General features: G+C 46.2%; 2 protein-coding genes and 1 pseudogene across 11 annotated transcripts in view; 1 reads left to right on the top strand and 2 right to left on the bottom strand.

Annotated features, from left to right (window-relative positions):
* Window positions 1-1,572: 1,572 nt before the first annotated feature.
* ETFRF1 (electron transfer flavoprotein regulatory factor 1) lies at window positions 1,573-5,552 on the bottom strand. 3 transcript variants are annotated; one of them, XM_090043655.1, is made up of 3 exons: window positions 5,454-5,552; window positions 2,417-2,514; window positions 1,573-2,318 (listed from the first exon to the last, which is right to left on the bottom strand). In XM_090043655.1, exons 2-3 carry the CDS (start codon window positions 2,465-2,467, stop codon window positions 2,103-2,105), a joined length of 267 nt encoding a protein of 88 aa, XP_089899781.1. In that variant the 5' UTR covers window positions 2,468-2,514; window positions 5,454-5,552; the 3' UTR covers window positions 1,573-2,102. The 3 variants fall into 3 exon arrangements, with proteins under 3 accessions (XP_089899781.1, XP_089899784.1, XP_089899783.1); XM_090043658.1 differs by lacking the exon at window positions 5,454-5,552 and adding an exon at window positions 5,217-5,344; XM_090043657.1 differs by lacking the exon at window positions 5,454-5,552 and adding an exon at window positions 5,173-5,305.
* The window catches only part of DNAI7 (dynein axonemal intermediate chain 7), a 62,961-nt gene continuing 46,424 nt past the window's right edge, over window positions 5,276-21,812 (top strand). The window contains exons 1-4 of one of the 8 annotated variants that reach the window (XM_090043650.1): window positions 5,322-5,368; window positions 16,906-16,926; window positions 18,235-18,316; window positions 20,530-20,621. Coding sequence is in view for 2 of the 8 variants with exons in the window: in XM_090043647.1 (XP_089899773.1) it covers window positions 5,671-5,673; window positions 16,906-16,926; window positions 18,235-18,316; window positions 20,530-20,621 (198 nt within the window). In the remaining 6 variants the exon portion in view is untranslated. Of the gene's footprint in view, window positions 5,369-5,601; window positions 5,674-13,134; window positions 13,280-16,905; window positions 16,927-18,234; window positions 18,317-20,529; window positions 20,622-21,812 lie in introns of those variants that run through there. The other 7 variants (XM_090043647.1, XM_090043651.1, XM_090043652.1 and 4 more) reach the window with 7 other exon arrangements.
* LOC149866440 (uncharacterized) lies at window positions 8,469-16,123 on the bottom strand (annotated as a pseudogene).

Genomic DNA, 21,812 nt, shown 5'->3' with positions numbered 1-21,812 from the left:
CACCACTACCTGCCCCAGACAGGCAGGCAGCGTGCTTCAGGACCGGGGAAAGGGCCAACCACCGAGAAGCTCTGGCAGGCTGCTAGAGCGTCTCTGTGGAGGACTTTGCCTCGGGGCACAGTCTGAAACCATGCCCTGACCCGTTTTTTTTTCCCTCCCAGGGTATTGTTTGATCCCTGGATATCCAGGGGTCTAATTTTGCTCCCCCACTACAAATTTGTAGCATGTGGGACGTTCTTTTTGTTCCCACACGTGCCTCTTGCAGCATCTCGAAGAGGTTTGAAATGCTGCAAAAGGCACATGCGGGCTCATCTGGACGTGTCCATTGAGGTTTTTACCACTGGAGAGGGGAAGGGAAGCTTCTCTTGACTAGCTAGGTAAAATCTTACTGAAGACAAGGTATTCTATAGTTTTAATGCAACTTAATAGGTTGAGATAGAGACCATAGTGGAGCCTTAGGTTTCCTTTCACCCAACTTGTGCTGAAACTGCACATTCCTTTCCCTCGACTAGGATTTTACTATGTCAGCTACCTCAAGTTACAAGCATGCCTTTTTCAGAGTGAAGATGCACCAGAAGGAGGAGCTACTGAAGTAGCTTGGTTAAAGGCATGGTGAGTATTTTTGGAACCTCTGCATGATCTACTGCTTGCAGTGCATCTTTTTGAGTTCTGGCAACTTATAAACATTTGTTTCTATAATTTAAATTTGACTGTGGCTGCTGTAAACAACTGTAATACCACAGTACGCCCTGTTTTCCTTAAATGAATTGCATGTAAAGTGGCAAACATTTTAATATTTGTGGCCAGGAAGTGTCTTCTTTTGCTCCGAGTTCACTATTTCATAGTTCCAGAAAGAAGTAACTCAATGGTTATTGTTAAGGCAGTTTAAAAAGAGGATTGATAATCTTTGGCCTCTTCTACAGTCTGAAATATCTCAATAGCTACTCCGCACTGATTTCCCTGTAGACACTTATCTTGCACTAAGAACTGTTTACATCTACTTCGGAAGCTGATTTAACCTAAACTATGTAAAGGTACTTACTGTTGTGGAAAAGTGAGATTTTTCAGATAGGTAGGGTTTCAGGTTCTGAAAGGAAAGCAGAGACCTTACCTCATCTACAACAGCCTATTATGTAATTAGTCTCAGTAGCTTTAGAAAACTGCATTCATTTCTGCCCCAAGATCAATGCATGTAAACATTGTGGCTGTGACAACAATTAGTCATACAAAAATTAATATCACTGTCTCCTATCTCCTTGTGTTCTTATAGTAATCTGGTACTTAGTTCTATGTAGAAGAAATCAGTTGCAGCCCAGGTTTGTTTAAAGGTGCTGGTATTTAACTGCTGCAGCAGGAGCTCATAACATGACCACAGGCAACCCTTTAAGTGCTCTTAATTGGTTTCTGAGAAACCCAGCATTAAGTGAAACAAAAATGCACCTTATGCATCTAACATTTAGCCAGTGTTTCTCTAAATAATTGTCCCTTTCCATGCACATAGTGACTGTGCATCCAAACAAGCCAGAATACCCAACACATTGCCAGGAGGACAGCCACACAGGGAAGTCATTCTCAAACATTTTTTTAATGATTTTAATTTTCAACCTCCATTTGACCAGGACACACACATTTTGCATAACTTCCAAATCAAAAAAAAAAAAAATTCAACACCTCTTAAAGAGCAAATGAAATCTGGGTCAATATTAAAAACTTGTATTTTTTCAGTTTTAAATCTATGAAGAGCTCTCTGTTTAGTTAGTTTAATATGGAGAAAGGAAGAGACTCACACTAAAAGCACTTTCTACAAGCTTTTTTCTTTTTTTTTGTTTTTACAAATTGAGCTTCAGTTCAGGGAGGACCTGGACTAAGTAACCCTCTGAGCTGTCGCTATAAAATTACACCTGCATGGCCCTTATACTCCTGATACCCAAATCATCCAGGTAACCCCTTGAAGTGCAGTGAAGTAGTTATAGATGTGATATGCCCATGTATTTCAGATGGCTTGCATTTCATTGCCTTTGAGAGAATCATTCTGTTTTATTCATTCATCCTAATTACTTGAGCCTGTATTATTACATGTGAATATTCAACAATGCTATGGATCACTCATTGTCATCCTTGTAGTAGCGCTGTTTCATAGCTCTGTACTTTCTCAGATAGTACAGGGCCTCTAACTCTTTTATAACAAATTCTCCTTGTGCAATTAGTTGTTTAATTTGTTCAGGATCTTTCACGTCCTTATTTTTTAGGAAAGCTGCCTTCAAACGGCTTCTAAAGTAGTCTGCTCCTTTGGGATATTCCCTTCCCAGGTGCAGCAGCTTTAAAAAAAACAAAAATATAAGCATTTTAAACTGAGTACATGGCAAAAGTGTTTTATTTTGACAAGGAAAATGCTAGAGGTATTGAGGAGACTTACATTTTTGTAAAGATTCAGTACTTCCCCTCTTAAAGGACTGGCCATTTTCATGTTTCACTGAACATAGATAGACACTTTATTCCTGTGTGATTATTTACCTGAAGAATAATCAGTTCAATATTAATCTCCATGAACTTCAATACATGACTGTGGTTAAACAATTAATGGTTAATTACTTTGTAGAGTTCTGACTGGATTTTCCTCTGCCCTGTTATGACTAGCTGTTTGTTCCTGGCCCCTTTTCCCATGGCCTGCCCCACTACTCTTCTCCCCTGAATTTTTATTTCCATTCAGCTTATCCCTTTCTAAACAGAAACTCTCTCCCGAGGCTTCCCCGACCTGGTACATCTGTCACCATGGCATTGCTCATATCTACTCATGCCATTTACATTATAAGCATGTGAGCAGGGACCACATTCTGCTCTATGTTTGTACATTGTTTAGCAAAATGGGACACAGTTTCTAGTTGGTCTTTTGGCTCTCCTCAACTAGGCTATTACTAACTTACAATATTGCCCCAAGTTCCTGATGAAGTGAACTCTTGCTCATGTATCTCTGATTTAGTTAATGTATAAGGTGAATCTCTACCCTGCCTTCTGCCTCATTGCAGACTAATGTGGCTAACTGCCTCTCTATCGTAAGTACCTGCTATGTTGAACTAGTTTCCATTCACGTTCTCTATTTTAAATACAGATAACTTCTGAAATAAAGATAAATAATTTATTTTCAGATTGTAGTGGTGCTTACATTTATTAGGCTAGAAAAAAACCCATATATAAATCAACGCGTGAACTTGCTAGCTCATAATGTTATTGTTTCTCTACATAGATATCTATTAGCTGCAAGTAGGCAGGTTGTATATATTCCAATTCACTTCTTGGATCATTGCTGTTCTTTCAAGTACCGTGGCTCTCTCATAATTCTGAAACCCTCTATAGGAGGTGAAGTTTTCTTTTATATATGGAAGCATGGTAATGTTTTTGTGTAAATCATACTGCTGAGATGCAAGAGTGAAAAGAGCTGAACTAAAAAGCCTCTTCAGACAGTCTCCAGCCTGTCAGCCTCTTCTTACATGTTTTACTTTGCTTTGGTATCCAGTCACAGATGACAAATCAGCTGTAACTAGAAAAGAGCTGAGCATATGGTTAACAAACTTTATATTTTGAGTTTAATTCTTGTAACAAATCTGTGCATTTGTATTATGAAAAGGTTTGTATAAAGAGCACAGGGACTGCAAGAGAAGACAGATGCCAGAGCATATTCTATTTCTACGCATTTTATTTAGCAATTCCTGAGTTATAGAGCAGGCTAAAGAGCCTTATATATGCAAGAAATAAATTGCTAAAACTTAATTAGCCCTACCCCCTCATTACCCCACTTTGTCTTCATTTACTGGCACAGAAAATGTTACTCCTTCATATATTTAGTTAAATTGAAACCATTTCTTCCATTATAACCTTCATTCCTTCATTATAAGCATAAAGTGGAGGGTAAAAAACGTACATCTTCTGCAACTTCTGGTACATTATGCTTTCAGGTACTACTTTTTTGTGGGGGGCAGGAGAGAGGGAGGAGTTCAGGAAAATGCCTTGATGTCGTTCCTGGCTTAGCAACACAAGAGACAGTTTTACAAAGAAAAAGGAAGTTCTTGGAATGAATCCTATGAACCCTTCCTATGGCTATGAATAAGAATTATCTAGGGGAAGCAAAAATCATAAGCTGTGTAAGCATGGTATTACGGACTAAATTACAGGTCAAAAGTCAAGTCTGACTTCCAAATTTTCAAACTCTTCCCCCCCCCCGGTCAGCTGTTTAGGAAAAACTACACTGTGGAATTCAAGAGCCACCATCCTCATTCAGATCCTGAAATATCCTGCCAATATGTATACTTTAAACATCTATTTATACATTAACATATTTGAATGTGTGTGATATATATAATTGCCAAATTATATTTTTAAAGTATACACTTGGGTACTAAGCCAGTTCTCATAAAATCATCATCATCATCATCATCATAAGCAACAGAGTGAGTGACCACCAGGGATCCTGGTTTTCTCTGATTTAAAAAAAATCCCCAATTTTCAGTTTTAAAAAGGTAACCCCAAATCCACATTTTTCCGTGATTTAAATGAAAATAAATCCATCTAGTGGTGTTTCATTTTAATCATGGAAAAATGGATTTGGAGTTACTTTTTTTAACTGAAAATTGGGGATTTTTCTGAGAAAACCAGGATCTCTGGTGACCACACACCTTGCAAGTTGCACAGGCCCTTTTTAAAATCCAATGCCAAGACCTGGCACCATGGATGAGCTGAAGCCATTTGATTAGTCATGCGGGAGCATCTGGGCCCTGGGCAGGGAAGGGAAGAGGCAACAGACCCAGGATTTGGGGACTGATGGTCTTTTACTGCACCAACTGTGCGGGAGGCATAAACTGCAGGAAAAGGCAGGATATATCTGCACCATGGAGAGTAACCAAAGTAGAAAGAGAGATGCAGAGAGAGAGAATGTTATCTTCTCAATTATTTATATCTGTACAGACACACACATACACAAATCTGCTTCTACATATTTACATGTGTGCCTACATATACATGTAAACACATTTGTGTATTAAATAAATATAAATGCATGTATATACGAATATATTAGTGTAAATATATTTTTATACAAATTTGTGTCTGTATATACACATACATGCATAAACAGATACACATGCACAGAGAACGTTATCTGCCTAGCCCTCTCTGTACCTCTGTCTCTACGTAGGTACACGTGAGTCCGTGAACCTATGTACCAGTATGTACATGCGGGTGCGCGTTCAGACGTGACACGCACACAGCCCGCCTGCCCGGGCCCTCCTGCTGGCTGGGGGCAGGCTCACGCGGGCGCAGAAGGCGGACGGAGAGGCCAGGCCGGGCCGGGCCGAAGCTCCCATTCCCCGGCCCGGTGAGTGCCCTTCGTGCCCTACAGCACGGACAGACTGTTGGCGTGGTGGGGGGTGGGGTGCCAGAGCACGAGCGTCCAGACGCACCTCACGCCGGAAAGGAAGCCCCAGTCCGCACCTCGCCTGCCGCGGCTGCCCAGCCCCAGGGGAGCGCGTTTTGCGGCACCTGCTTTCTTTACGGCAGGAGCATGACGACCCCTGGGAAATCTACGGGGAGGGAGGGGCAAGCGGGCGGGGCCGGTTGCCGGGGTAACGGAGCGGGCGATGTAAACACGGGGCGCCGGTTGCTGCGCGTGGCGGCGAAATGGTGAGAGCGGGGTGGCGGGGGGAGGTCACGTGGGCTGGAACCTTCCCCCGCAGGGCCGGGGGTGGGAAGGACCGTAGAGGTCTTCCTTGCTCTCGTTTTCCAGCCTTCTTGGGGCAGTTTACCATGATACCCCGCGTTCATCTTAGCCCCACACCTCGCCAGATTAGTTCACCTCAGTTAACATTGTCTTCTTTCTCAAACGAACCTGTCATCTCTCTCTTGCTGCCTCTTAGTTTTCCTTTAAAAAAAAAAGGGGGGGGGGCCGTTGGGAAAGCAGCCAAGCTGCTGCCCTGAAGTCTGACCTGACACAATCCTGCCTGCCCTCCTTGCCTGAAGCCCCCCACAAAGGGACACATGGGTGTCATGAGACATGGGCAGGCCCACATGGCTGCTTATCCCATGCATGCCCCAGCCACCCCCAGCCCTGCTCTTGTGCATGCCTTTAGACTCAGTCTTGCCTCTTGCAGGGTTTTTTTCCCCTGGCGGCTGCTGCTGGAAAAGGGGGCCCCGACAAGAGGAGAAGCGTACAGTGCAGGGCTCAGCAGTGGCCCTGGTCATTGGCTATGCATAGGGGGTGCATGTGAACCCCCTGAGATTTACAGTGCACCCCCTAAGAGAAGCGCCACTGGCAGTGGTTGCAGGCAGTTGTTGCTTGCCACACCCTCCCCTCGCTGCAGACACTCTTGGCAGCATCTGTGGGCAGTCACTGATTACCACTGGCCACTGCTGACACTGCTGGGGTGTCTGTGGCTGGTCACCAACTGCTGGTCGGCACTCGCCATCCTTCCCCCTGCCGCTGACACTGCTGCAGCCACCTGCAGGAGCTCCCCTCTCACTACCGCCGCCGCTCGCAGGCAGTTACCATGCCCCCCCAACCTCCAGTAGCACACGTCGTTTGTGGCTCTGGTGATGCACAAAGTAGCGGCTCTTAGTTGCACAAAGTACATTAAGGCTGTTAAACAGAAAAGTTAGGAAAAATGCATCCTCTGTCATCTCTGTATCAGTGATGGGGGATGCCAGGGAGGCTAATGATATGCGGGGAGGGGAAGGTAGATCACCCTAGATGTGCGTACTTCACTGCTCTTCCCTCTGAAGTAACCACTCCTGCCACTATTGGTAACAGACTTTTGAGGCCTAAGGTTAACATGGACCGAACCCCCACAGACCAACCGGCAGCACCTCCTCTCCACATTGTTAGGGTGGGGTATTAGGTAAACATCAACTGATCTGGGGAGACAAGAAAACAGAGGCAAGAGTGAGTGAGGTCACCAGTTCAGAACGAGCACGCCAAGGAGGGACGACACAGAGTATGCCAGATGGTGACCGTTGGCCCTCAAACATGTCCAAGGAACCAATGGACGCTGCCCAGTGAAACTGCCTGGAGGATAGAAAAACAGGCCTCTTGCTGGCAGGCTCCTGGGTTAGATGGATCATTGAACTGACCTAGTGTGGTACGTGTTATGTTCTTAATAAAAGAAAACTTTGGTTTTCCTTATTTTTTTTTATTACACTAGTTCCAAGGATCACATGGCATTTTTACATGTACTTCTGATGTAGTGCCTGATGCTTTTAATTAGTGAGCTGTGCTAATTGAAAGTGCCCAGTGCTGTGTCAGAACCAGATGTACCAGCAGCGCAGCATGCGTCAGTGCTGAGAAAATAGCACTTTGAACTAAAGCACATGGAACTTGTTTTAGTTCAAAGCGTACTGCTGCCATTTTTTCAGTGCTGATATGCACTTAATTGAGTCTGCTCCAATGTGCTGGGTTTTCAGAGCATTGGAGTAGATTCCCTGCATGTGTGTAAGTGCGCATAGTGACAAACTGTGGGTTAAAACAAAACCAGAGAGGTTGTCTGATAGTGGCCCTCTAACCCAGGGCTGGGCAAAATACGGCCCATGGGCCGGATGCCTGTGAGGCCATTCTATCCAGCCCATGGGGCCTCTAAAAGATTTGGAAAATTAATATTTATCTGCCCTTTGTCCCTGTCAAAAATGACAGGAACCAAGGGCAGTAGGACCCAGGGGAAGCCCAGCAGGCTCCCACAACAGCAGGGCCTGCCCGGCCCTGCCCCCCCAGCAGCCCCTCTCTTGCCCTGTGGCCAGCACTCCCTGCTACAACGGCTCACAGCATGGGGCGTTGGGCACGGGGTGGGCGAGTGGCCACTTTTCTCCCCCTGCACTCAGCACCAGCTTGTAACCCGGCCCCGCTGCCAGCCTGGGCGCCACGCTGGCTCTGCACTCGCCTGTCGGGGCTGCGCCGCAGCAGGAGCTGCGGCCTCCCCACTTGCTGCATCGGGCAGTGTTTGTCACTGCCACCTGTGGGCTGCCCAGCGTATGAGCTCTGGGCAGACAGCAGCAGCAGCCAACACTGCCTGGGACTGCAAGCGGGGGTGGGGCCCGCAGCTGCTGCTGCCATGCGCAGCCCCCATAGACGAGCCCAGAGCCGACGCAGAGCCCAGACTGGCAGCAGGGGTGGGTTACAAGCTCGTGCTGAGCATGGGGGGGGGGACACGTGGCTCCTCGCTTACCCCATGGCCGGTGCCCTGCACTGTAGCCACTTGCAGCCTGCATGGGCTGCGAGCGCCTGCAACAGGGAGTGCCAGCTCCCCCTCTCCTTGCTGGTGCAGTCCAGCTTGGCTCCACAGACCCCTGCCAGCCTGTGCCCTGCTTTGGGCCCCACCAGCGCTGACCCTGGTACATTGGTCCTGTGATATTGGGACATTGGACCCAAGATGGTGACCAGGGGGCGGGGCACCTGTCAAGGGGTGGGGTGGGGCTACCCATGAGGCCCTCGGTAAGCGGCCCTCCACCCAAAATAATTGCCCGCCCCTGTTCTAACCACAGCAATTTGGTTTCATGGGCAAAGATATCCAAAATCTCTCCCACATGGCTGCTCTGCCTGGGTCAGTGCATAGGTTGAAAAATTGTACTAAGTTATCCCCTTCATTTTTGCTGAGACCAACAACAGCAGTGCCAAAGACTACAGTGACCATGGAGGGGGGGTTTACCATGTGGGCAGCTGTCTTTCTGGACATTAGGGATTTAGCAGAGGTCATTGCAGGACCCCTGGCACGGCTTTACGAGCACACATGGTGTTCTGGCGTGGTGCCAGAGGTCTGGAAAAGGGCCAGTGTGGTTCCCATTTTCAAAAAAGGGAGGAAGGAGGACCTGGGAAACTATAGGCCAGTTAGTCTCACCTCGGTCCTGGGTAAGCTTTTTCAGAGAGTTATCCTGGCACATGTCAGCAAGGGGCCAGCAGGGGAGATTATGCTTAGGGGCAACCAGCACGGGTTCATTAGAGGCAGGTCCTGTCATACCAACCTGGTGGCCTTCTATGACCAGGTCACAAAATCCTTAGATGCAGGTGTAGCAGTAGACATAGTCTTTCTGGAGCAACTGAGGTATAGTCCTCCCTGGTGATGGCCCCTCCCTTCCATTGGGTGTACGCCTCCTTTTTAGCTAAGAGAAGTTCCTGTATACTTTTTGTGAGCCATGGGGGCTTTTGCCCCCTTTGATTTGTACTGGGATTACCTCCCTTTGGGCTTGAAGGATCATCTCCTTAAGGAATGACCACTCTTCTTGGACACCCGACTCCCCTCCCCTCCGGGACCTCAGTGCCTCTCCAACTATTCTCCTTATCTCATGGAAATCCGCCCTCCTGAAGTCCAGGGCTGCTGCCTTGCTGCAGGCCTTTGCCACCTTGTGCTGGATGTTGAATTCCAGCAGGCGATGATCACTGTTGCCCAGGTGGTCGAGCACCTGCAGGCCCCTCGCCAGGTTGTCGCCCATGGCCAGGACCACATCGAACAAGGCATCTCCCCTGGTGGGGCTGTGCACCTCCTGGGTTAGATGGAGGTCCTGTATCTGGAAAGTTCAGGTCACCCATGATGCGGTACCATGTCCTTTGACCTAACTACCTCCGTGAGCTGACTTAATTCCCTGTCTAGCTCTTCCCCTTGGCTGGGTGGTCTGTAGTAGACCCCCACCATTAAGTCCCTTTCCCCTCGACTTCCTTGTATTCTAACCCAGAGCACTTCAGTGTGCCCCTCCTCTGACCCAGAGCTACTCCTTGAGGATGTGTATTTCTCCTTGACGTAGAGCGCTACACCCCCACCTTTCCTCCCTGTCCTATCCCTCCTGTACAGCCTATAGCCCTTGATATTCACCACCCAGTCGTGCGTTGGGTGTTACCACGTTTCGGTGAGCCCCACTATGTCTGGGTTGGTGTTAGCTAGCAGGAGGGTAAGTTCCTCCTGCTTGTTCCCCATACTACGAGCATTAGTGTAGAGGCATTTGAGGCCTCCTGAAGATGCATGCACTGGCCCCCTAACCTCAGTACTACCCAGGCCCCTGTTGCTTACCTGGGTATTTGTTCTACTTGCCATCGGTCTAGGCTGGGCTGTTCTTGTGGGTGATGCTTGGTTTAGTGGTCCAAGGCTTCTTCCGCCCTCATCTTCCCCTTCCCCTGACGAGCCTAGTTTAAAGCCCTACGGAGATCAGCCAACCTAGAAGAGAACACATGCTTACCTTTGGGGGGAAGCTGAAGCCCATGGCATCCGAGCATGTCTGTCATCCTGATGTGTGGGTCGTTGTCTAAGACAGCGGTCTCCAAACTTTTTTGATCGCGCACTCCTATCAGTAAAAAATTTTTGAGCACACACCCCCAATATATGTATATTTATAGAAACAGAAGTTCTAATATTTTCTTCCTGCACCCCAATGGATTGTCTTGAGCACCTCCTGGGGTGCACGCACCCCACTTTGGAGACCACTGGTCTAAGAAGCCGAAGCCCGCCTCAAAACACCATTCCGGAAGCCTCAAGTTGACCTCTCTGATGCAGGTCTTGTGTCATCTTCCACGACTGCTCACTGGTAGGACAGAATACCACCTATCTCCTTCAGCATGCCCCCCCAGAGTGTGGTAGTCCATCATTAGGTGATCAGGGCTTCTCCTGGCCACATCATTAGTGCCCACTTGGATTAGGACCATGGGGTAGTAATTGGTGGGCCGGATCATGGCCTGGATCATCCTCATCATATCCTGAATCTTTGCTCCGGGCAGGCAGTAGACCTCATGTGTCAAGGGGTCCTGGCAACAGATGGGACCCTCTGTATCTCTCAGGATGGAGTCACCTGTCACGGTCACTTAACATTTCCTCCCCCGGGTCTGCTTAACTCCTTCAGCCTGTTCAGAGTGTGGAGAGTGTGGAGTTGCCTCCTCTCTGGAGGTTTCCTTCTCTTCTTCCTTCTCCTGCAGTGTCGCCAGGGCCTCGTACCTGTTCTCCAGCCAAACTGGAGGAACTGGTACTGCTCTGCTGCAAGCAGCCCTGGTTCCGGAGGGGACCGTCTGCCACTTTGCTGTGGACGGCGCCTCCCGGGGTGCTTCTTCCTTGGATGCATGGCCCTGCAGGAAGAGAAAATACCCATCAATTTCATCCTCTGCCTCCCTGAGTCCCCTCAGCCTGCTAACCTCCTCCTGGAGCTCCCTCACCTGCGCCTCCAGGGCCCTAAGACGGGTGCTGCAGAACAGGTGTGAGGGCCCCCATTCCCTGCCCCCCTGGCCCTGCTCGGCATCCCCCGCAGGCCAGGGGGAAGGGGGGACGCCAGCTCTTCCATGGGTTCTGTTTGGGTGGAGGCCTCAGACAAGCCCCAGGTAGGCAGCATGCCCTGGGCCTTAGCAGCATTCCACATCAACACCATTTTATAAATTGCTATTTATTTATATTTTTGTGTGGTGCCTTCACCCTACCCTTGCTGGAGTCTCCCTCCTGTCCCTTCCTGGTTGCCCGCCAGCAGGAACGCTGGTGCAAACGCAGGCATGCTCTTACAGAGCACATCTGTTTGCACGCTCTGTTTGCGCCGTGTGGCTTGGGAGTGCGGCTCCCTACCGGCTCAACTAAAAGGGATCTGGGGAGCTTCCCCTCCGGATCTGGCTCAGCTGTGCTGGCTCCCTCTGCTCCACTTACCTTTGGGGAATCAGCTGTTGCTGCCCCCGCTGCTGGCTCCATTGCTGTGTCTGCCTCTGCCTCGGGTCAGGTAAAGGGGCACACGTGTGTGCGGGGATGCATGTGTGCCCAGTTCCCTCCTCTCCACCCTGCTGCTGGCTCCCGAGTGCAGAATGGGGTCTCTCACCCCATTCTCATTAAAAAACTATGGGACTGTGGCATTGACACCTACACAGTCAAATGAGTCACTAGTTGGCTGGAGGGCCACACCCAGAGAATGGTGGTGGACGGGTCATTTTTGACCTGGAGGGATGCGGGCAGTGGGGTTCCGCAGGGCTCAGTCCTCAGGCCTACACTGTTTAACATCTTCATCAGTGACTTGGACGAGGGTGTAAAAAGCATCCTGTTCAAATTTGCAGATGACACTAAGATGTGGAGTGAAGTGGGCATGCTAGAAGGGAGGAATAGGCTGCAATCAGACTTGGACAGACTACAGGGGTGGGCGGATAAGAACAGGGGAGGAAGAACCGGCACCACACTTACAGGTTGGGGAACTCCCCTCTTGCCAGCATGGAGACGGAAAAGGATCTTGGAGTCGTCATTGACTCCACGATGAACATGGGCCGGCAGTGTGGGGAGGCAGTCAAGAAGGCCAATCGTACCCTGTCATGCATCCACAGATGCATCCACAGATGCATCTCGAGCAGGTCCAGGGAGGTGATCCTCCCCCTCTATGCGGCACTGGTCAGGCCGCAGCTGGAGTACTGCGTCCAGTTCTGGGCGCCACACTTCAAGAGGGACGTGGACAATATGGAAAGAGTTCAGAGGAGGGCCACTCGTATGATCAGGGGTCAGCAGGGCAGGCCTTATGAGGATAGGCTACGGGACCTGAACCTGTTTAGCCTCCACAAGAGAAGGTTAAGGGGGGACCTTGTGGCCTGCTACAAACTGGTCAGGGGGGATCAGCAGGTATTGGGGGAGTCCCTGTTCCCCCGTGCGCTGCCAGGAGTGACCAGGAATAACGGTCACAAACTGGCGGAGGGTAAGTTTAGATTAGATATTAGGAGGCGCTACTTCACAGTCAGGGCGGCTAGGGCCTGGAACCAGCTTCCAGGGGAAGTGGTGCAGGCTCCTAGCCTGGGGATTTTTAAAAGGAAGTTAGATGAGCACCTTGCCGGGGTCATCTGACCCCGGTGCTCTTTCCTGCTAAGGCAGGGGGTCGGACTAGATGATCTACCTAGGTCCCTTCCGACTCTAGCTACTATGAAACTATGAAACTAGGATGGGTTTCAACACTGACAAGTGCAGGGTACTGCACCTGGGGAGGAAGAACGAGCAACATACCTACAGGCTGGGGAATTCCCTTCTCATCAGTGCAGAGGCAGAAAAGGATCTTGGAGTCATTATTGATGCGGAAATGAACGTGGGCCGACAGTGTGGGGAAGCGGTAAGGAAGGCTAACCATATCTTGTCATGCATCCACAGATGCATCTCAGGCAGGTCCAAGGAGGTGATCTGCCCCTTGTACACGACAGTGGTCATGCCGCAGTTGGAGTACTGCGTCCAGTTCTGGGCGCCGCACTTCAGGAGGGACAACATGTGGACAACATGAAGAGGGTCCAGAGGCGGGCCACTCGTATGATCAGGGCAGGCCCTACGAGGTGAGGCTGGGGGACCTGAACCTGTTCAGCCTTCACAAGAGAAGGCTGAGGTGGGATCTAGTGGCCTGTTACAAACTAGTCAGAGGGGACCAGCAGGCATTGGGGGAGTCCCCGTTCCCCCCGAGCACTACCAGGAGTGACAAGAAATAACGGTCACAAGCTGGCAGAGGGTAGATTTAGGCTAGGTATCAGGAGGTTTCACTGTCAGGGTGGCTAGGATCTGGAACCAACTTCCAAGAGAAGTGGTGCTGGCTTCTACCCTGGGGGTCTTTAAGAGGAGGCTGGATAATCACCTAGCTGGGGTCATTTAACCCCAGCATTCTTTCCTGCCATGGCAGGGGGCCGGACTTGGTGGTCTGCTCAGGTCCCTTCCGACCCTATCAACTATGAAACTATAAGTGAACTGACACCCTCACATCATATCAGTGTGGGTTTTTGAAATGCCAGCCTATGGAAATAGTTTTTAATCATTACCAGTCTGAGTTGGTCTTGGTAATAGTGAAAACATTTTATCCTGCCCCAGTCTTGTCATACAGCTAGTTTTTTTATGTTGTGAACCACTGGGGCAGTTCAGCATGAAGCCCAGCATTCATCTTAACTATCACACCTTCTCAGAATTATTTCACCACAGTAGATATTTTCTTCGTCCCCAAACAAGCCTGTCATGTCTCCGTAGCTCTCTGTTTCTCCCCTTTCTTACTTTCTTGCTTCCCCACTCCACTTTCAACCACTTCATCCCACTTAAAAATTTCAGGCTTTATATCTTAAATATGATGCGTGTAGATTTAGGCAGCCAGGGCCATAACATTCAGATTTCACTCTTAATATTGCTTAACTATTGCCACCCTGCCATTACACCAAAAATGTAACTGTGGTGTACAGGATTGGATTCTGGGATACTTCCATTTCAATCCCTAGTCTGCATAACTTTTTATTCCCTTCTAAAAATCTCTTAATTATTTGTACTTCCATTTCCCTGTGTATAAAAAGAGTTCAATTGTGCTTATTGTTCTTGTTAAGTGGTTTGGTAGTAGAACTGTATATTATTCCTGTTGTATGTACTAAACAACAGTGAATCCAGTAAATGTGGGGCTGAGATATTTTTAAATGTATCCTGCACTGAGTAACATTTCTTATTTTGTACACTGGGATGGTAAAAGGTGAGCTGCCGTTACTTTACCTATGCTATATCACTGTAAAGGTTGTGGTTTATTAAAACCAGTGAAAGCAGTGAAATTATGTACCACTGGTTTCTCTCCCTATCCTCAACATTATCAGTCAGGGGTTGTCAACCGGGGGTACGTGTACCGGTCCTAGATAGTATGCTCGGGTGGGTAGGGATGGAGTGCTGCTGCCCCCCAAGAGCAGGGATGGGGAAGCTTGCAAGTGGCAGCTGCTGCCACCACCAGACACCAGCCCAATGAGCTTCCCCACCCAACAGAGGAATGCCAGTGCCCTTACCTCAGCCTGATGAGTTTCCCCGCCCCAACCCAGCCCTGCTTCTGGGAGAGGGCAGCACTCTGTCCCCCTGCGCCAGTCCTGCCTCCCAGCTAAGCGTTCAGCCGCCGAGAGTACTTAGACTAAAAAAGGTTGAAAACCCCTGTTATAGGTTATTAACATTAGCAGATATTGCTATCTGAGTGTTGTAATAAAATTCTTAGCTAATTGCATTTCCTTATTACTTATTGGTTGTTGGTTGTAGCCGTGTTGGTCTAAGGACATAGGCAGATAAGGTTCTTTAGGTAAATGTGATCTCTTTATTAGACTAACTATATAGTTGGAAAATTGTTCTTTGCAAGCTTTCAGGTACAAGCACCCTTCTTCAGGCATGTGGAGAGTTTGTTGTTTCTTTGTGTGATCTCCTGGGTAGAATGGAAGCCAGTATGCAAAATGCTGGTCTGCGAAAATGCAGATGCATGGTAGGAGTGATCAGGGGCCTGGTGAGAGAAAGGTGGTGGGTTAAAAGGGAAGAATGTAGCTGATAAAATACAGACAGTTTACCTGGGATTATCAGATGTTAGGCAGGTTACATTGTTCCATAAAGCCAGTGTCTGTTTTTAGTCCATGATTTTTTGTATCCGCTAGATTTATGAAGTGAAGGTCTTAGGCTCGTCTACAAAAGGTGTTTTGTGAATTCCCTTTGAGGGTTAGAACTGAGAGATTGGAGAGAGTGTGGCTGTCTTGTGAGAAGTGTGCACCCACAGGTAGTTGGGTATTTTTGTTTTTGATAGATTTTCGGTGTGCATTTGTTCTGGTACACAGTTGTTTGGTTTCTCCTACATAGTTTCCATCTAGGCATTTAGTACACTGGATGAGATATGTTACCTTTCTGGAAGTGTAGGTGTAAGATCTAGGAATGGTGATGGTTCTGTTGTGGGGTGTAGTAATTGTGGGAGTGGTGGAGATGTGTTGGCATGTTTTACATTTTTTGTCTGGCTTAGATCTGGACATTTTTTGTCCGGCATGGATCTGGATCCATGCATTGTGGGTTGGGCCATAGGAGTTTTTCTTTTGGTGAGGTTTGTTGCTTGTTTAAAGGCTAGGATGGGTGGTTCTGGAAAGGTCTTTTTGAGAATTGGGTCTTCTTCTAGTATGGGTTGCAATTGTTTGAGGACTTTCCATATAGGTTCCAGGGAAGAATGGTATGTTATAACTAATGATGTGTAATTCATGGAGGTTTTCTTTTTGTACTGCAGCAGTTCCTCACATGGTATGTAGGTATGTGGGTGGGTCTTTCAAAAGTACAATCTGTGTCTCCGGAGGAGTGTCCTTGTTTAGTGAAAGCCCTTTTGAGATTTCTGATATGATGATTGTGGGTATTCTCCTCAATGCAAATTCAGTCATATCGGAGGGCTTGGCTGTATATTACAGCGTTCTTGGTGTCTTTAGGGTGATTTCTGGGTCTCTGTAGATATGTGTGTTGGTCCATGGGTTTCTGGTATGTTGCGGTTTGTATTTTACTGAGCATGGTGTCTAAAAAGGAGATGTTGGTGCTGGAGTTTTCAAGAGAGAGTCTAATGGAGGGGTAATGGTTATTGAATTTGTGATGGAAAAATCAGAGACTGTAGGTTTTTGATCCAAATGATGAAGATGCAGCTATATATCTTAGGTAAAGCATAGGTTTGATGGTGCAGTTCTTGAGTAATTCATCTTCCAGGTGGGCCATGAAAAGGTTGGCATATTGTGGGACCATTTTGGTACCCATAGCTGTGCCCATGGTTGGGAGCAAGTGTTGGTTGTTAAAACAGAAGTTGTTATATGTGGGGATGAAGTGTATAATTTCAGTAATATCTTGAGAGCTGTACTTATGAGGCAGGCTTGGATGCCATCCACACCATTAGTTATGACATACCCTGCCATGCATTTGCATTTTCACAGACCAGCATTTTGCATACTGGCTTCCAATCTACCCAGGAGAGAACACGAAGAAACAGCAAACTCTCCCTGTGCCTGAAGAAGGGCATTTGTGCCTGAAAGCTTGCAAAGAACAATATTTCCAACTATTTAGTTGGTCTAATAAAACATTAGACCAACTATTTATATTTACCTGAAGAACCTTGTCTATCTTGTTACTCTTGTTACTTCGTTACATTCTCTGATGCTTTTCCTTTTCCTTGAATTTTTAGGGTCCAAAAAAGAAAAAAAAGGTAGGTAGGTAGTTCAAATATAGTTTTTTCCCCCAACTTTATGGCATTCATTTACATAATACAGAAAAACAATTCAGGAATCATAGGGTGAAACTATGGCATATATTATTACAGGATTGCAATAGTTTATGTTTTAAAAGCATATAGTCAAATATGGTGCAAAAGCTAGCTTTTGAGAAAGGAAGTTTTTCCAAAACTTAAGGCAAAATAATAATATATCTGCATTTTTTTTTAATTCCAGTGGAAATAGTTTTTTAAATGCACAAAAATAATGCACTCCACTAGTGTTTTGTATATTGCCGTGCTGGGCTAAGATATGAGAGGCTGAGAAGAAAATAGATGGGACCTGGTTGTAAGCAAGTTAAACTGACTAGTCTTCTTTCACTTTCCAAACCGAGAGATTCAAGAAAACTAAACAAGTACAAAGAGTGAAAAGTGTGTTATTTAAACTTTCTTTAACTTTTAATGAACTAAGGCACTGATCCTACAATGATGGGCAATCCCCATCATGGGTGGCCCCTCAAGTTTGTATTTACACACTTCAGTGTGAAAGAACCTTGCAGAAATTTGTTTCTGTTCCTTTTGCCACACCAAGTTCTAACCATTTTGGCACCTTGGCCAGAAGCACAAAATAGTCTCTTGCATAATTCTTTAACTTTGCTAGATGGAAATAATACTATTCAAATACGTATTTTTATGTACCAAATGACAGGTCTCCTCTCTTCCTTTGGAAAGTGGATTGACTAAGATGCTTAGTTAGTGAACACATCAGTAATATAACATGATGAGGCAAAAATATGTAGTAGAGCTTCTATCATAATATTTATTTGTAAGTTTTTGGACATTTGCTTTTTCCTTCTCTTCCTCCTCTCTGTTATTCTGTATCTCACTCTGGCCTTTGTACTTGTACAGTTGTATGCACCTTTATAAAATGGATACAGTGTTACTTTTCTAATTTAGTGACATTTTGCTTTCCCCTCACAACAAGAAAATGGAGAATCAGGAATAATTCTTTACATTAACTCTTAATTTTTACTTATATATTGATGATATTCAACTATAAATATCTTGACTCCATGTCTTTGCCTTTAAATTTTTTGCAATGTTATACTGAGATGTATGCTTTACACCTGCACAGAAATATAATAGTGTAACTACAAGTGAAGACAAGAACAAAATCAAAACTGACTGTAGCTGATAATGATTTGCTAAGATTAAGAGTGCTGAGTACTAGTAACATTATAGGAATAAAGTGAGTAAAATAGGTGTTGATGTTATATATATTTTTTATTTGTTGCCTATGTTAAGTCGGGTGGTAAAAAGAAACTTAGCAAAGCTGAACGGATCAGAATACAGAAAGAAGAAGAAGAGAGAAGATTGAAAGAAGAAGGTACAGTGCATTTCACATAGCTGGAACTTGATTCCACCAGAGGACTAATTAAGTGGGATGTAGCCTCTCAAATATAATGCCCAATAATATCTAAATGCTATTTCATCTGAGTAGAGTTATTCACTTGTTAGTTCTCTGTTTTTAGGCCTGACTTCCATGCTTTGGAGGTTCCTGAAAGGTTGTTTTGGGGGATCTTACCTATCCTCAATGTTTCCAAATTCTTTTTCCATTTTTCTATTCCCTCCCCTCCCCAGTGGCTGGGAAGTAAAGGAAAGGATGAGGAATTGTTAATTTTATCTCTCTCTCTTCCTGTTATGATTCCAGCAAAGTCAGCAGCAAGATTGAGAGAACACAGATTTTCTCCTCTCTATACCTGGTGATCAACAGAGAAAGAGATACTTAATGTCTAGGAGTTTTTCAGAGTAGACTAGCAGAGCACACTGGTTTTGAGTGTAATAGAGTCCTCATTGGTGTGTTCAGATAAAAGCAGGCAACATAGCCCCATTTAAATAGGCTAGGCTTGCAAACAGGGACTGATTAAAGAATATAGGCCTGTACTAAGGCCCCAGCTCCTACAGTCAATCTCAGCTTTTATTTTTTTTAAAAAAGGTATAGACAGGTGTATTGCTATCAAAGGGTCTTGGCTGACATTAATTTAATTGCATGATAGCATCTGAAGAATTGTATCCCAGATCCCAAAAATCCTGAGTCCTGCTATGCCAGACATTCAAGATCCCATCATCATGCATCTGCTGGAGCATGCAGTTGGCTGTATTTATGCCAGGGTGTGGGAAGCTGAGAATTGCGGAGCTCCCCAGTCCCCAGCTCCCCTTACCATGGAGCTGTCAATGTCAGGTGTGCAGGTACACACCCGTGGTGCAGGGAGCTAGGGACACATGAGATCCATGACACATGTTCAAATTCAAGTACAATGCAAACCAGCCACAAAGATATTCCACATCAAATTAAGATGTTCCCCATGGAATGTGAAACATCTTTGTGGCTTGTTTGCTGTTTTTAACTGCATGATGAATTTGCTGACTTGTGTGGCATGTTACAATTTATTGGACAATGAACATGTTCTTTCCATGATAAATCTGGTAGGGGCCAAAGGGTATTGATATAGGCTGTTGTGCTGCAACTGTCATGTCTGCATGATTTTGTAACAATACAGGTGTAGCAAAACCTACCTCAGCATCAAAGTTAGGATTGTTTAGCACATTTGTATCGCTACAGGATCATGAAGATGTAATAGTTACAGCATAACAAGCTGCTGAACACTGTAGCTGCAGCTTCCTCTCCCCTTATAGAAGAGGTAACATTTATTCTGTCCATACCCAAAACCAAGCAAACAAAAAAAACCCATATTGTACAGTCCTTCTGAAAGAAAAGCTTGAAATACATTACATTAGATAAGCTTGGATTGTATCTGGAGAGAACCTGAGACAACAGTTATGGGCACATCTACATGTGTCCTTTAATGCACAGTAGTCTTTTTTAAAAATCATGCTATTACGCTAATGCACAATAAAATAGGCTACTGCGCATTAAGCATCACCTAAAAAGCATGTGTTTGTGCTACTGCGCAGCCGGGCAGCCTAATGTGCATTGATGTAGTACTTCACAATGGAGGTACTAAATTTAATGTGCATTAATGCATGTGTAGATGTGCCCTGTGAGATATAACAACTACTTAAGCACTGAAACAGGTATTAGCTGGAGGGATGTGCTATCATCCCTCCGTCTCCTCACCTCTCAGCAAGCAAAGTATAGGATATGTAGATGAGAGGAAAAGAAAGAACAAATCAGGGTCAAGCCTTCCAACCAAATGTGATGTGGTTGTGGGAATAAGCACTGGATGCTATTTTGCAGCCATTGTACAAATGATGGGGAAAAAAAGGGATTTCTGCTTTTGTCCCAGGTGCTCCTGAGGGGAAGAGGCTTACTGCTCCTGGTTTCCTGGAGTTGGGATGATACTAGTTCAAGAAGGGGTAGGGCCATACAGAGACCTGCATGTTTAAAGTTGTGGATTGACTTAATCTGGCTATATTTATAAACTTTAAGGATTGAATCCTAAAGAGAAAATATAAATTTAGCTCTCACTATAATTGGTTATTTGATATGCAAGTATTCATGTACTAGCTAATATCTTTAAACTAATGCACTTGTTTTTATTCAGCTGGATTGCTGATAACCAATTTATCATTTTTCAGAGGAAGCCCGTTTGCGAGCTGAACAAGAAGAAGCAGAAAGATTCGAAAAGGAGAGACTTGAACAAGAGAAGAGGGAAAAACTTGAAGCAAAAGTTAGTTTAAAGCCAGCTTAGTAAATAACTCTTGAAAACCATTACTATGTTTCTTTATACTATGTTTTAAAAGTTGACTAATCCATTATGAGAAAATAGAGATTTTTCCTCATCTCCTTCATTATGGAGCTAATATGGGAGACTTTTCAGTAGTTTTGAATCGGCATTAATTACAAAAATTCTTATTAGGGGCTGATACCGATAGCCAATTTTTAAAGGAGGCATATTGGCCAATATCAATAAATCCAATCTGATTTGCAGCCTGGTAGCATTCAGAGCAGTGTCCAGCTGGTAAGACTGTTGTGGTGGAAGGGGAAGAGGAAAGGAAGGGGCATAGGTGGGGGGGGTTCATGTCCATAGATCTACACGGGACGGGCTGCTGCTGCAGTCTGGGTCCAGAGCTGTGCTGGACTCTTCCCAGTGGGGGCTGGGCCGGGCAGCACTTGGGGTGGTCAGTGGCGGTGCTGGGAAGGGAACTACGAGGGGGCTGCAGTGACCCCCAAAAATGCTGCCCCCCCTCCCAATGCCTCTTCCACACACCTGCACCGGGAAGAGCCTGGCACAGCCCCAACTCTAGCTCACAGTGGCAACCCACCCCACACGCAGATCCGGGAGCACATGCCCCCCATGCCCTCCATGCGCGTACAGCAACATGAGCCGCTCTCCCCTCCCTGTGCCCCCTAGATGAGCTGCGGCTCCGTCCCGCACCCTGCTCCATCCCAGCTGGGCAGCACCTGTCCCTGTTCCAGCTCCACTCCCTCCCTCACTGTGGGGGCCTTGATCTCCCCCCCACACTGCTTTTCTCCCCTCTCCCCTTCCACTACAACAGACTTAGCAGCTGGACACAGCTCTCCATGCTGCCAGCTTTGCTTCTTGCAGCATACGTGCTGCACTGAAGCTGCGTGCATGCACAGGGCATTTATTGGCCACACCAGGCAAAAAAAAGCTGATTTCCAATACAGTCAATTTCTTTATATCGGTGCTGATCTAATATCAGACTGATGTATCAGTGCACGTCTAATTCTAATGATTATATATGTTTCCTTTTTTACTTGATTCCAAGACAAGATATTCCTTCCCTAGTCAACATAGGAAAACCAAACCTTAACTTAGAATTGGGTGCACCTGCACATGCATTTAATGTGCATTAAGCGAGTGCACATTAAGCGATTTTTGGCAGCTGTCTACACA

This window comes from Crocodylus siamensis, chromosome 4, assembly GCF_052110815.1.
Source record: "Crocodylus siamensis isolate JL-2025a chromosome 4, ASM5211081v1, whole genome shotgun sequence".
NCBI classification, from domain to species: Eukaryota; Metazoa; Chordata; order Crocodylia; family Crocodylidae; genus Crocodylus; species Crocodylus siamensis.
This window is presented reverse-complemented; position numbering and strand designations above follow the sequence as displayed.

Coding starts and splice junctions, on each gene's coding strand:
- ETFRF1 (XM_090043655.1), bottom strand. CDS start 2,467: ATGAAAATGGCCAGTCCTTTAAGAGGGGAAGTACTGAATCTTTACAAA. Junction 2,319..2,416: donor TACTGAATCTTTACAAAAAT/GTAAGTCTCCTC, acceptor TTTTTTTTAAAG/CTGCTGCACCTGGGAAGGGA.